General features: G+C 41.9%; 3 protein-coding genes across 7 annotated transcripts; 1 reads left to right on the top strand and 2 right to left on the bottom strand.

Annotated features, from left to right (window-relative positions):
• Positions 1-1,796: 1,796 nt before the first annotated feature.
• LOC130690875 (uncharacterized) lies at positions 1,797-3,621 on the bottom strand. Of its 2 annotated transcripts, none has more exons than XM_057513741.1 (3): positions 3,456-3,621; positions 3,105-3,259; positions 1,797-2,562 (listed from the first exon to the last, which is right to left on the bottom strand). In XM_057513741.1, the coding sequence occupies exons 2-3, from the start codon at positions 3,226-3,228 to the stop codon at positions 2,024-2,026; spliced, it is 663 nt and encodes a 220-aa protein (XP_057369724.1). In that variant the 5' UTR covers positions 3,229-3,259; positions 3,456-3,621; the 3' UTR covers positions 1,797-2,023. The 2 variants fall into 2 exon arrangements, with proteins under 2 accessions (XP_057369724.1, XP_059351910.1); XM_059495927.1 differs by having other exon boundaries at positions 1,797-2,556.
• Positions 3,622-6,863: 3,242 nt separating this feature from the next.
• Positions 6,864-10,257, top strand: LOC130690861 (acid-sensing ion channel 5-like). Of its 4 annotated transcripts, none has more exons than XM_059495407.1 (11): positions 6,864-6,989; positions 7,070-7,333; positions 7,488-7,583; positions 8,216-8,429; positions 8,506-8,588; positions 8,668-8,758; positions 8,827-8,876; positions 8,944-9,099; positions 9,158-9,287; positions 9,356-9,573; positions 9,639-10,257. In XM_059495407.1, the coding sequence occupies exons 1-11, from the start codon at positions 6,978-6,980 to the stop codon at positions 9,855-9,857; spliced, it is 1,533 nt and encodes a 510-aa protein (XP_059351390.1). In that variant the 5' UTR covers positions 6,864-6,977; the 3' UTR covers positions 9,858-10,257. The 4 variants fall into 4 exon arrangements, with proteins under 4 accessions (XP_059351390.1, XP_059351388.1, XP_057369711.1 ...); XM_059495405.1 differs by having other exon boundaries at positions 8,503-8,588; positions 8,830-8,876; XM_057513728.2 differs by having other exon boundaries at positions 8,503-8,588.
• Positions 10,248-11,923, bottom strand: LOC130690863 (dihydroorotate dehydrogenase (quinone), mitochondrial-like). Its single transcript, XM_057513731.1, has 6 exons — positions 11,802-11,923; positions 11,533-11,742; positions 11,274-11,473; positions 10,838-11,216; positions 10,462-10,775; positions 10,248-10,388 (listed from the first exon to the last, which is right to left on the bottom strand). Exons 1-6 carry the CDS (start codon positions 11,826-11,828, stop codon positions 10,331-10,333), a joined length of 1,188 nt encoding a protein of 395 aa, XP_057369714.1. The 5' UTR covers positions 11,829-11,923; the 3' UTR covers positions 10,248-10,330.
• Positions 11,924-11,974: the final 51 nt, after the last annotated feature.

The raw sequence follows: 11,974 nt of genomic DNA, 5'->3' as shown, positions 1-11,974 counted from the left end.
AAAATTGCCGGCACGTACATTTGTTGAATGGCTAAACTCCGAGATTTGAAACCAGTGGATCAGATAGCTCGGCGGCACTACCTCTATGCGCTTATTCTGTTTCTATTTCTATTTTTTTGTACGCAGCTTTGTACAGCATTCCCACTTTGAAGGATGTTTTGCATACGAAATGGGAAGACATCATCGTGAAAATGCCAACCTTTTCGTTCAGATTTTCAGTCCATTTCCCACCGGGCTCATCACTCCGATATGTGTCATTCGGTAAAAAAAAAAGATGACATGATGATTGAAATGATTGGCTCTTTCATATTTCTTGGGTTACGCTTGTGTAGCTTTCTTTTCTTCCTTTTTTTTCGATGCCAGGGTATTTCAGCTCAATCACTTACACATTTTTTGAAAAACTATATTATTTGTTGATTCAGCATGTCGCCCTTACTTCGCCAGCAATTGTAATTTTTGACAAGTGTACGCTGGAAAGTATTTGGACAACCATATCTAGACGAGAGAGAATGCGTGCGATGTATTTCTATGTGGAACTAAACTGTTTAAGGCGAGGCATTTGCATCCGTCGGCCCCGCTACGTAGCGTGACAACTTTCACTTTCGTTGCGTTTCAACAGACGGTCGACGGCAACCCGTGCACAGACTTGCGCATCGGAATGCGCCACGACTAATAAGGCCCTCACCCATTAAATGGGCTAAATCTTTGGAATGTTTCATGGTAAGATTCATTTTTAATCGAGTTACGTTGATTAGATAGAGTTTCATCAGACATCCTGAAAAAAAAAAAAAAAAGTACGAAAATGGATCAACACTAGTCGTTATGTGTGCTTGTCCAGGTGCTTTTTGGAGAAAGAGATAAAACAGAACTCGTGACACATGGCCAGCTGGTTGATGCTGTAACTCTCCCGGAAGACTGTGCCTAAAAAAAAAACAAAAAAAAACGGGCAATGATGGGAAAACAAAATGTGGAGTCTGAAAAAAGAAAAAAAAAATAGGACGAGTTGGATATGCAGACAGCGTTTCTAATAACCACGAAAAGAAAGAAGAACTTCCCTATATCGAAGTGGAGATAAGAAGAAGAACGTTCTGTATGGATGAATGTTTTGCCGGACAAAACTAGTCAGACGAAAATGTTTTCCAGACGTCGTTTAGAAAGTTTGCCTTTTCTAATCACTTTTACTCATTCGTGTCCTCCCCGTGTTTCCGGAATGTTAATAACGCAAAAATTGAGGCAAACACAAGACGCACGAAATATTGGACTTTCACGTTTTTTCGACGGTCGGCGCATTGCACGCCCGACTTTTTCTGTTTTCACGAGTCGGCTGTTGAAATTACAAGGAACGGTACTATCACTGCTTGCACTAAACAGCAATGACTTTCGCAGCTGGCGGCATCATCGTTTCCAGTTAAATAAACGACGTACACGTCTTCCTGGATCACGTTTTACCTTGACGGACCGCGCCTTATTGAGAAAGAAAACAGCGGGACAGGTAAAAAAAAAAAAAAAAAAAAGACTGAGGCAAACAAAAGGAAATTTTGAAATGTGGTCGGAAAGGAAAAAAAAAAAAAAAGCCCTGGTCGAAGTATTGCAGCAATAGTTGCACGGATGCCAACTGCAACTTGTTCGTCAATCTTCAATTTATGCAATGAATGATTATACACTTTGACTTGACGCGCAGCACCATCCGGATCTCGAACTCTGACGAAACGCCAATAAAGAAAGTTGTGCGTTTTCACTACGAAGCGATTAGTGATGCGTAGGATACAGACTTGTTTACAAGAAACACATTTTCGTTTAAAAAAAAAAAAAAACTTGTATTGCATGAGCGGTTACAATGGATTGGAGAAGGAATAGTGGAAAAAAAAGAACAAACAATCTCTTAAAATTTTATATAGAAATCGGATGACGGAGTTCGATACTGGATGAAAATTGAAACGATTACAGCCTCCAGGTGGCTTCCATTTGAGATGCAACGTGAGTTTCAGAAAGCTTTCGAGCAACAAATTAAAAAAAAAAAAAGTTAATTCTGCCACACCCAGCGATCGTCATCTGATGTTGAATCAATGATAATTCTGGGTACATCGAAGATCTTTTGAGATGACTCTGCAACGCCTTTTCCTTGTCGTCTGATGGCATCGTCGACATTCGACGCCGAGTTCCGTTTGTTGAAGGCATTCGCTTGGCTGCGCACTAATCCGAACGTGAACGGGCGTTGCTGAAAGAGTCCGTCGACCAGTTCAGCCGGATCTAAGATTCCAATGACGTAGCTGGGCAGAGCGTCCGTGTTTAATCTTGGCGATCTTGCGCTTGGAGTTGCCTCGTCGTTATCCGAATCCTCGTTGGTTTTTTCATCGAACAAGTTATCGAAAGGTGGATAGCGATATTGCCATATTTCGTTTTCGAGCATCGTTTCAACTGGCGGAAGGACCCGCACTTTAGGCGAAGGATTCTCGAGAGGCTGAGCTGCAGCCGGCTGAGTGGTTTGATCCTTCACTAGAAGAACAACGCCCTCATCCGCCCTATTCTGGGTGGCATCGATGGGCAATGAAGTTGCTTCGTCTGATGAAAAACAAAAAATGAACGAGACATCATTCTTCAAAATTCCAAAGTTGTAAATGCATTTTTAATTTCATGAGTTTTCCCCATCAATCTTCTTTGGGATGCCATCGAAAGACAAGCCATACTTTTAAATACCTACATGACGTGAGTTGTTACACAGCGTTTTTTTTTTTTTTTAAGGATGGATTGTGTACTTACACACCTGAAGAAGTTTGAATTGCACGTTGTTTTCACATTCGTCGTGCGTCAATTGTCTTTCGAAATTCTGTTTAGCTTTATCTACAACATCAACAAGCTTCGCCCTACGCGAAACGTCGTAACCAATTAGAGGCAACACTTCAGCGTTTGTACGTCTTTGTAACACCGCAAAATGACTTGCTGAATTTAGACTGAAAAACTGATACGCAAGGAGATGGCTTTCTATGTAACACTACACCTCCCTTCCTTCGCTTCGCTCGTCCCGAACGAGAGAAAAATAAACTCGGGATAACAAATAAAAGCTTTTAGTTTTGCAAGGGATTAAATGGGAAATCTAAACATACTTGATGATGAGAGGGTTCCGTCAGGTAGAGGCAAACTGTTGACGATCGAACTTTGAAAGATGAGGACGGTAGAGATGACCGTTGCGATCCAGTGTCCAGCGATAGTGTTCTTCATAATGGCCATCGATCTGTTGTGATGTATCACTGCAAATTACCTATACACCAGTACAATCAATCAATCAAAATGTGTTATTCATCTTATTCAAATCGTTTAGGAACGTTCAAAACTCTCCATCACGACGGCCACAGGAATTCAAAAACAAAAAAAAATCATTATTGACAAAATGAAAATGATGAAGAATAAAAACAAAAACAAAACAACAACTGTTTATCAAGTAGCCCAACAATCACCTGCGGTACCACTCCCGGGCGCTCTCCGTACTGAGAGTGCGGTCCTGTTGGACTGAACTGAATGAGTACTAACAGATTGCTGGGCTTGTCTGGTTAGAATCGAGAGGGGGGGGGGGGGGGACTAACTCTTGTAACAGCCAACGTGTGTGTGGTCCGCATTGCTAATGTCAAGGTCCTCGGGTGAAAGTGCCCTTACCGAACAAAAGAGAAAAGAGTTCTTTTTTCCTTTTTCCTTTAACGTTTTCACCTATCAGGAATGATGGCTGTGTGTGCGTGTCTGTTGGGATCGAGCCGCAGCTCCCCGCTATAGCCATAACACCTCTACGTCAGAAAAGGCTATGTGCCAATGGCTATCATGACCCCGATTCGTTTTTCTTTTTCATTTTCTTTTCTCCCTTTCTTTCTATAGCTCTTTCACCTCTCTCCCATATACGTTTTATACGGACGCCAGAAAAAGAAAAAAGCTTTTCTGTTCCTTATCCGAATAATGCAATGCAGCATACCTGTTGCTGGTTATTGACGTGGGGCCCCCCTTTTTTTTTATTTCTCCTAGACTTTTTCTCACCCGTCTCTCCGACACGCAGTCCTTTAACTCCTTATTAGTCTAGAGTGTTGAATACAACACGATTTGATTTCCCCGCCACACGACCTATCGAGAAGCTTTTTCTCCGAGGCAATCAAAGCCAACATCTTTTAGATTGCTTCGTCTAGATATGCAAGGACTCCATAGCCCTAACAACTTACAACAATATTCAAAAACCTGTTTTCTACTGTCTGTGTGAAAGATTCTCGTGTGGACGATGATGAAGCCACTCCATCAGCCGTTGCAGATACAACTTCAGGTAAGAAATCTTAAAAGACGAATTTGTATATACTGTGTTGGTCCAATCGAATTGTTTCTTTTGTCCTACACGTGTCGGAGATGCACGTCGGTTTCTAACGAAAGCGAAATGTTCATTGAACTAGTCGACAAAAATGCACAATCTCATCGCACTCGTTGGAGAGCCAACAGTCTGAGAGGCGACAGTTGACGTGGCCAATGCGTTAGCCCTATATGTTCACCCAAGAGAAAAATAGAGTGCTCGAATGCTAATGGAGTATACGAGTTCTGTCACGCTTCTTTCACTTTGTGACAGTCTCGGTTGAAGCAATCGTAGCCTGGAAAACTCGCCATCAACGGTTGAAGATGACGTCGGCCTTGGCTTGCGCTTGGATGCTTCCTATCATGTTCTTTGTTTTTCTTCTGGCTCAGCTCTGCCAACAGTTTTTGTTGACCCAAACTGACAAGTGTCAGTCTTACAAAGACTAACAAAAATGGCTACCACGTTCATTAATGCGTGGCAAGGCACCAAAACTCTTCTCTCTTTTACTATAAAATTTCCCCTTGTGTGTTAGCCGGGTTGTTGAGATTAGCATAGCCCATGCTCGTGAAATCGAGGACGTAAATCGTGATGCCCACATCATTGCGCACAACGCTCGAATAATTTTGAAATGAAGCTGGAATTTCCACGTTCTATTATTCCATTGGCATGTGGGGCGGTTAACGCGTGTATTTGCGATTTGTGAATGGTTGTTGTTGGCATTTGCGGTTGATGAACTAGTTGCCGCCAACCGGTTAGATTCTTGTATCAATTCGTGGGGTTTCTAACGTGATCAAACGTCCCGCATCCATCGTCGCCGCGCAGTCCGATCGAACCAGTTTAACAGACACCAATATTCGAGCGTCGTATAAAGTTTGGCCTCCGACGGAAACGGTTTCTTGGTTGACAAGTCTGGCTGACTCTTTTCATTTCTAAATTTCTCTTTCAGTTTTTTTTTTTTTTTGTTTCTTAAAGGCAACTGTTGAAAACGAGACGTCTGTTTTCGAGACGAGGAAACCTTCAACCACTTTCGATTGTGCTCACGAAATTACGTCGGCAACAATCTAATCAGACGAGATGACGCTGTGCTAGATGTTGTGTGTTCCTCCTAAGTAAAAATAATCACATTTCACGGCCAATGGCTCTTGTCGCCGCGTGCGGATGCGTGCGCAGCTCTTTTCGCCCTCTTCCAAACCACAGAAACAAACCGAATTCGTTATATTTAAAGAAGTACCATAGACATCTTTGATTTAAAGAAATAACAAATAAAAGCGTCATTCGTATTTCAGCTGCCTCCCTGTCTTTTTCCTAACAGAACAGAGTGTGTGGGTGGCACGAATTGCACGAACTCGTTGCGCACGGAAGTTCTTGGTGTGGTTCATTTTCACTCGATAGAGACCCGGTTTCCAGCGGGCACGGGTGTGTCCTTTGTTTCGTCACAAGTGAACTCTCATTTGGTTGCAAACTTAAGATAATCATCGAACATTGTGTATAGTGATTCACGATGCCATTCATCAAAGACTTGTTCGCCAGTTGTTTCTAGATGCAAACAACAGAAGAAAACGCAACTCGTACTACAAATTCTTGTAAGTTAGATTTCGACACGATTGCAACTGTCTAGCTACTGGATACAATTCTTATGAAAAAAAAGGGAGGTTGTTGATTGTGAGAAAAAAAACACGCGATGAAATTGAGAGATGCCTTCATACTAGTCACGCAATCAAGCGAGTAGTCAACACATTATTCACCCTTTTTAAGAAATAGCCCGTAGAAAAGGACATGCGTAAACGACCTTGCGAGAAACATAATACCGAAACAGGCGGTCGGCAGATAACAATGGAATATATATCACGCTCGACAATATGGCAAATAATATACGAGCCTGTTATAGGCGGATGACGGGCCGCTCCGTCAACTTCTACTTTGGATGTTGGTGAACGGCTGAACGCTAAAGTCTATTGCCAACAAAACGCATTTACAAACAAGCGTGGGAAACGAACGCAAAGGCACCGATCAGCGTCAGGTAATAAGTTTGCGACTGGTGGTTATCACAAAGTATTTTAATGCTGCATAGTAAATGCAAACGTTGCAAATAAAGGTAACAATAACCTATTTGACCATGCATGAATGTGCGAAAGAGTAGCAGCTGTCCGCCATCCCCTGCGTAGCTGAAAGCTGATGATGCGCATGTCGTATTCTGTGGAATTATCGTGTCTTTTTAGTATCAAACCGAGCATAAACTTTATTCGTTGATCATCGGTTACGGAGTGCAGGTCATTGACTAGTTGAAACATTTACGTGTCATGAATCAATCAAGCAGTGTCTAAATTTTTGGAGTGCAAAATGCTGTCGAGAAACGATGTGAAGGGAAATTCAGTGAGGAGTATCAGCTTTCGAGGACGTGCAGCACACCGCCAAAGGAAGATATCAGACACGTCGATGTGTCATAATCGCAGGTCTTCACAGTTTAACGTTAGGGAAATCTCGTCTGTGTTTCTGATTGCATGTTACTGAAAGACTCCAAAATGGTACTCACTACACTGTTCATTTTTCTATTTAAACCTGATTATGTAGATTAGACTTACCGACCACAGCGGCCGTATCGGTCATCGACTTCTTTTATGATTCGTCTTATTGGAACCCTGACTACAACTATCAAGCAATGGAACAACAAGTATTAGCTACAAAACGTTCAGAGAAGCGAGCAATTCATCACTGAATTTCTTTTTGATTTGCTCGTGGAATTCTGAATAGAAGGTCTCGATTACGGAGACGAACTTTGGCGGCATCGCTTACTCATCGGATGGCATGGAAAGCTTTTCCGATCGTGTACTCTGTCCGCATCCCTTGATGGCTCACCACGAGCCGCAACGTCAGCACCAACAACAATCGTCCGAGGCGATAACAACAGGCGGCGATGGAGACTGCGGCATCAGCGGCAATGGTCGCCAACTTCAATCAGGTTTCCTAGTGAAACGAGTGGATGCTAAAAAGACGATGGCCGAAATTTCCATTCCCGTACGTATACGTCTGTCTCTTCTCTGTATTCCGACCCTACCTTAGATACCGTTTACACGGATTTCCCATTTATGTGGTATTAATCTCGATTGACGCGTTTCCCTCCCCTTTCGTCTTCTCCATCGAACTTTTATTGTTTGTGTTAACTATCAAGGGAATGCGAGCCGTGTTTGGAATCGGCTCTTCAATGATCCGTCGAGTTATCTGGATTGTCATCCTAATCACGTGCTTCGGCATTGCCGTGGTCCAGGTATGGTATATATCTAAACAAACGTTAGCCGCCTCTTTTTACTCCGAGTGCAATGTCCTGGAAAAACGTTCGGGGTTCTTTACGCATTACTTTTCATTGCGATTTCTATTGGGAATGTTACGCTATAAGGTTTGAACAGCCCAACACTCAAGGGAAAGCAGGAAATTTTAGGAAAAGTTGTATTGGTGATTGATTTCCTCTTTCATTATGTAATGATTGGCGCGGCGAATATTCGCATTTGTTGCTAAACGCCCGTCTCACTGTTATTTGTCTCTTCCGTCCGTTAGCTTTTCTATTTCTTTTCTTATTATTATTTGCTTATCGTTTTCGGAAGCCGTTTAGCCCAATTTCTTCTTATTTTCCCGCACTTTTTGTGTTTGCTTCCAAGGGTCGTCTGCAGCCCATTCAGTGAGTCAAAGCTAGTTACGGCTAAACGTCAGTGTCAGTTTAAGAACATCAAAATCTCGTTGTTGTACTCTCTAAAGTAGTTTTCATCTGTCGTTACTGCGTGAGATTTTCTATTTTCTCGTCACGTCTAGTGAGTTTGCTTGTGAAACAACCGTACCAGGCTGGTGCGGTATACAACATAATTGCATTATTCAAAACCTGAACTATCTGAATGATTACTGCAGGTTCACGATCGTGTGATTTACTACATGTCAACGCCAGTAACTGTCAATGTGCGCGTGTCGAGAAATGAAACTCTTCCCTTTCCTATTCTCTCAATTTGCAACAAGAACACGTTCAACATGACAGCTATGGGGATCTTGAAAACGGAAAAAGCAAATTTGATCACGCGCACGAACGGTACCGTCTTGTCGCAGAGAGAGATTGACAAATGGGATGGTATGTGGATATTTTCAACTAATTTTAGCTGCCCCATCCATAATTTTAATAGAATTGAATATAAATAATTTAGTAGCTGATTTGGTCGGTGTTCGTGGCTATGATGTTCTTGAACTCTGGAATTTTATATCTCATTCACTTGAGAGAATGATCATCGAAGTAAGCAGTGATTAATTTAAAGATGTTATTCAATTAGTAAATTGTTTTTTCAAGGTTTTAAACTTTGTTGGAATTTCAGTGTTTCTTTGGAAGGAATAAGACGTGTGACGAACGTGGGAAATGGACAAAGATATACAATTATATGGGTGTGTGTTACTCCTATGCTCTAGGTATGTATTTCATTTTTGGATTTCAAAACAATAGCTGATCATGGCACTTTCTGCCCGTTATTCGGAAGAAGATTCCGTAGTGGATACTACCGGCTTATTCAATAATTTCTACCTCAAGGTAGGTGAACAGATATTGTAAATGGAGGCTAAATTATTTTGCTAAGTTTTATCATCGGTAACTGAAGCTGCACGATGTTGAGCCTTTGGCGTACAGAGGGGACACAAGCGGATGGAAATTACTCATTCACGACCGTAAGGATTCGCCGTTGGTTATTCTTCGTAGTCACGGCACAACTTTATATCGTGGTTGGGCCAAAGATATGCGCGTTTTTGTCAGGCAGGTTTGAACTGCTAATCCGTGAATATTCCATTTCAAGTTATGTATGTGTCGCTTCCTAGTTTCGAACGTTAAATACTGAAAGCCGTGAGTGTTCCGACGAGCAAGATTATTCCTACTCCAAGTGCATCGCACAGTGTTTTAGCAAAGCAGTTACCGATGCTACTACATGTCGGCTTCCCTACATCGATGGTAACTCTTTTTTTATTTATTTTTTACGGCCACATTATCTAGCTTGGTTTTTAAATGATCACCTATAGCTGACACAGTCGGTGCAGTTAAGTTATGCAACGACTCACAGACATACGCAGCCGCCAGCGATAAGGTAGAAAATCTCCTCTTCTTCGGGAAGTGGTCCGAAAACAACTGTACATCCTGCCCAAGACAATGCAATCAAGACTTTTACATCACGTACACCGAAACGACGGAAATGAAAAGGGGTCAGGAAAATCTCGGGAAATTGCGAATATTTTATCAGGCAAGTTATTTTAGCTTTCTGTCTTATGCACAACCGAATGACGATCATATAATGATATGTGAAAGGATATGACCTACGACGACATAGAAGAGGAATACGGCTACACCGCCATACCGCTCCTGTGCGACATTGGGGGCTCGTTGGGCTTGCTCCTCGGTGCTTCCGTCCTTACGTTCTTCGAGATCATCGAGGCTATTTCGACCGCCTTGTTTCATCTGACAGCAATGTTCACCACATGTTGCTGCCTTATGGTAAAGCCAAACAAAGTTCCCCAGCAGCTTTAACAGCTTTCAAATTTGAAGCAGCATTTGCTAACATGGGGCCATAAAACGAATTGCTGCCTCGTGAGAGATTAAATTCGACCAACCAAATACAAGCAAGGGCAACCTGATTGATAGAAAGAAGTAAAAGAAAATCGTCTCCTCCTCAGAAAACAAAAACAAAAAAAACCAAACAAAAACAATTGTTTTCTAATGACGATTGTGAACCGTCACATGAAGGGATTGAATAAGCGATTCGGGTTACTGTTGGATGTAACGAATAACGAGAGTAGGCAAGTCAGTTAAGGTAAATGCCAGTTGGAATTCCCTCACTGTATTCACGAAGAGCTTAACACATCACCAGTAATTGTTTTCTCAACTAGATCAAAATGGAATATAGCATCTACTTCGCTGTACTGAGTAAAAAATTTAGAGTTGTATTGACAATTATTATAATTAACAGATCACAATTAAGCGTAACTGATGTCTTCAAAAACTCAGTTGCCTTGGGAGGATTTGCCTATGGCTTCCGCGATATTCTGGTACCCATTCAACCTTTGAGATTTAAGTTTACAAATAAGATTACCCAACGGAAAATAAGGCTATTGGATGCGGCAAGTATACAAACCTCAAAATTTCGTCTAACTCGCGTTTAATTCGCCTGACGACAGGAGGCCCTTGCAAAGCGAAGGAAGTGTATAATTGAACAAGACTTGCACCAGCCAAAATCTTCTCGTATGCGTCCTGACCGCTGGCAATACCACCAACTCCGATAATAGGGATCTGGCCGTTTGTTAAACGATAAAAATCTCTTATGCATCGTGTGGAAATGTCCTTTAACGGTTGACCGCTAAGGCCACCTATTTCATCTTTGCATTGGCTCTTTAACTCAGGTGGTCGACTAGTTGTGGTATTGCACACGATAATACCATCGACGCGACACTGTATAATAAAAAACGTTAATGAACAGGATACTGTCAGTTTTGCGGAAGGTAGTGGCTTACTTTCTCTTTCAAAATAACGCTGGCAACATCTTTCTTTTCGGCTTCGCTGAGATCAGGCGCTATTTTCACCAAAAGCGGTGGCAAATTTGCTGTACCCAATTTGTTTCTCGCTTCCAAAACGCGTGAAATAAGATTTTCTAGTTCTGCCTTTTGCTGAAGTCCCCTTAACCCAGGTGTATTAGGACTGGAAATATTGATGACTAGATAATCAGCAATGGGACCGAATTTCTCTACTCCAGTGACGTAATCTTTCACGTCTTCCATTCCGGACAATTTGTTCTTTCCTAAATTAACTCCTATAATAGCTCTCTCTTGCTTTTCTTTTTCTTGCCTTACTCGATTGAATACAGCTTCATGGCCTTCTGAATTAAAGCCATATCTGTTTGGTAACACAACTTAGTTACAGACAAAATTGAACCATAATGGCATATATTACCTATTGATGATGGCATTGTCTTCTTCAAGGCGAAACACCCTAGGTTTAGGGTTGCCTTCTTGGGGCTTTGGGGTGACAGAACCAATTTCAACAAAGCCAAAACCTGTTCTATGCAACCCTTGTATAGCTTCTGCCTGTTTGTCAAACCCTGCAGCCATGCCAACAGGGTTGGAGAAGTTGATGTTCCAAAGCCTGGTTGACTGGATAATCAATTGGTTTTTTTAGTCCACAACCCTTATGCATATTTTTTTTTACTTACCAAAGATTCAGCATCAGGTTTTGGTTGTTTTTTTATGAGGCAATGCTTCATAGCGAACACGGCTAGCCCATGAGATGTTTCCGGATCAAGACGGCGAGTGAAAGGCATTACATAATCTCGATAAAATTTCTCATTGCCATTCCAAATGCAGAGACCGGCAAAAGTTGTAGTGCCTCCCAAGGTGACAGTGACCAGTGCGGTAAGTTGTTTCTTTAAAAATAATGAACATTTAAGCCTATTTTCGGAATTCAATAAATTCGGATACGTACTATGAATTTTTCTTTACGTGAGTACATTCTTCAAAAATCGTGAATCCGGCCGAGCAGTTGTTATTTTGGTTTTGTTTCGGGACTTCTGCTTCAGAAGCAGTGTTGCCTTGCTGGCTAGAGTGCGTGCGCTTCTTGCCATTTCCCCATACATCAGTCTTGTCGTCTGCTTCTGT

The sequence above is a fragment of the Daphnia carinata genome, chromosome 1 (genome assembly GCF_022539665.2).
Source record: "Daphnia carinata strain CSIRO-1 chromosome 1, CSIRO_AGI_Dcar_HiC_V3, whole genome shotgun sequence".
In the NCBI taxonomy this organism is placed as follows: domain Eukaryota; kingdom Metazoa; phylum Arthropoda; class Branchiopoda; order Diplostraca; family Daphniidae; genus Daphnia; species Daphnia carinata.
The sequence above is the reverse complement of the archived record's forward strand: the minus strand, read 5'-3'. Positions and strand labels throughout refer to the sequence as shown.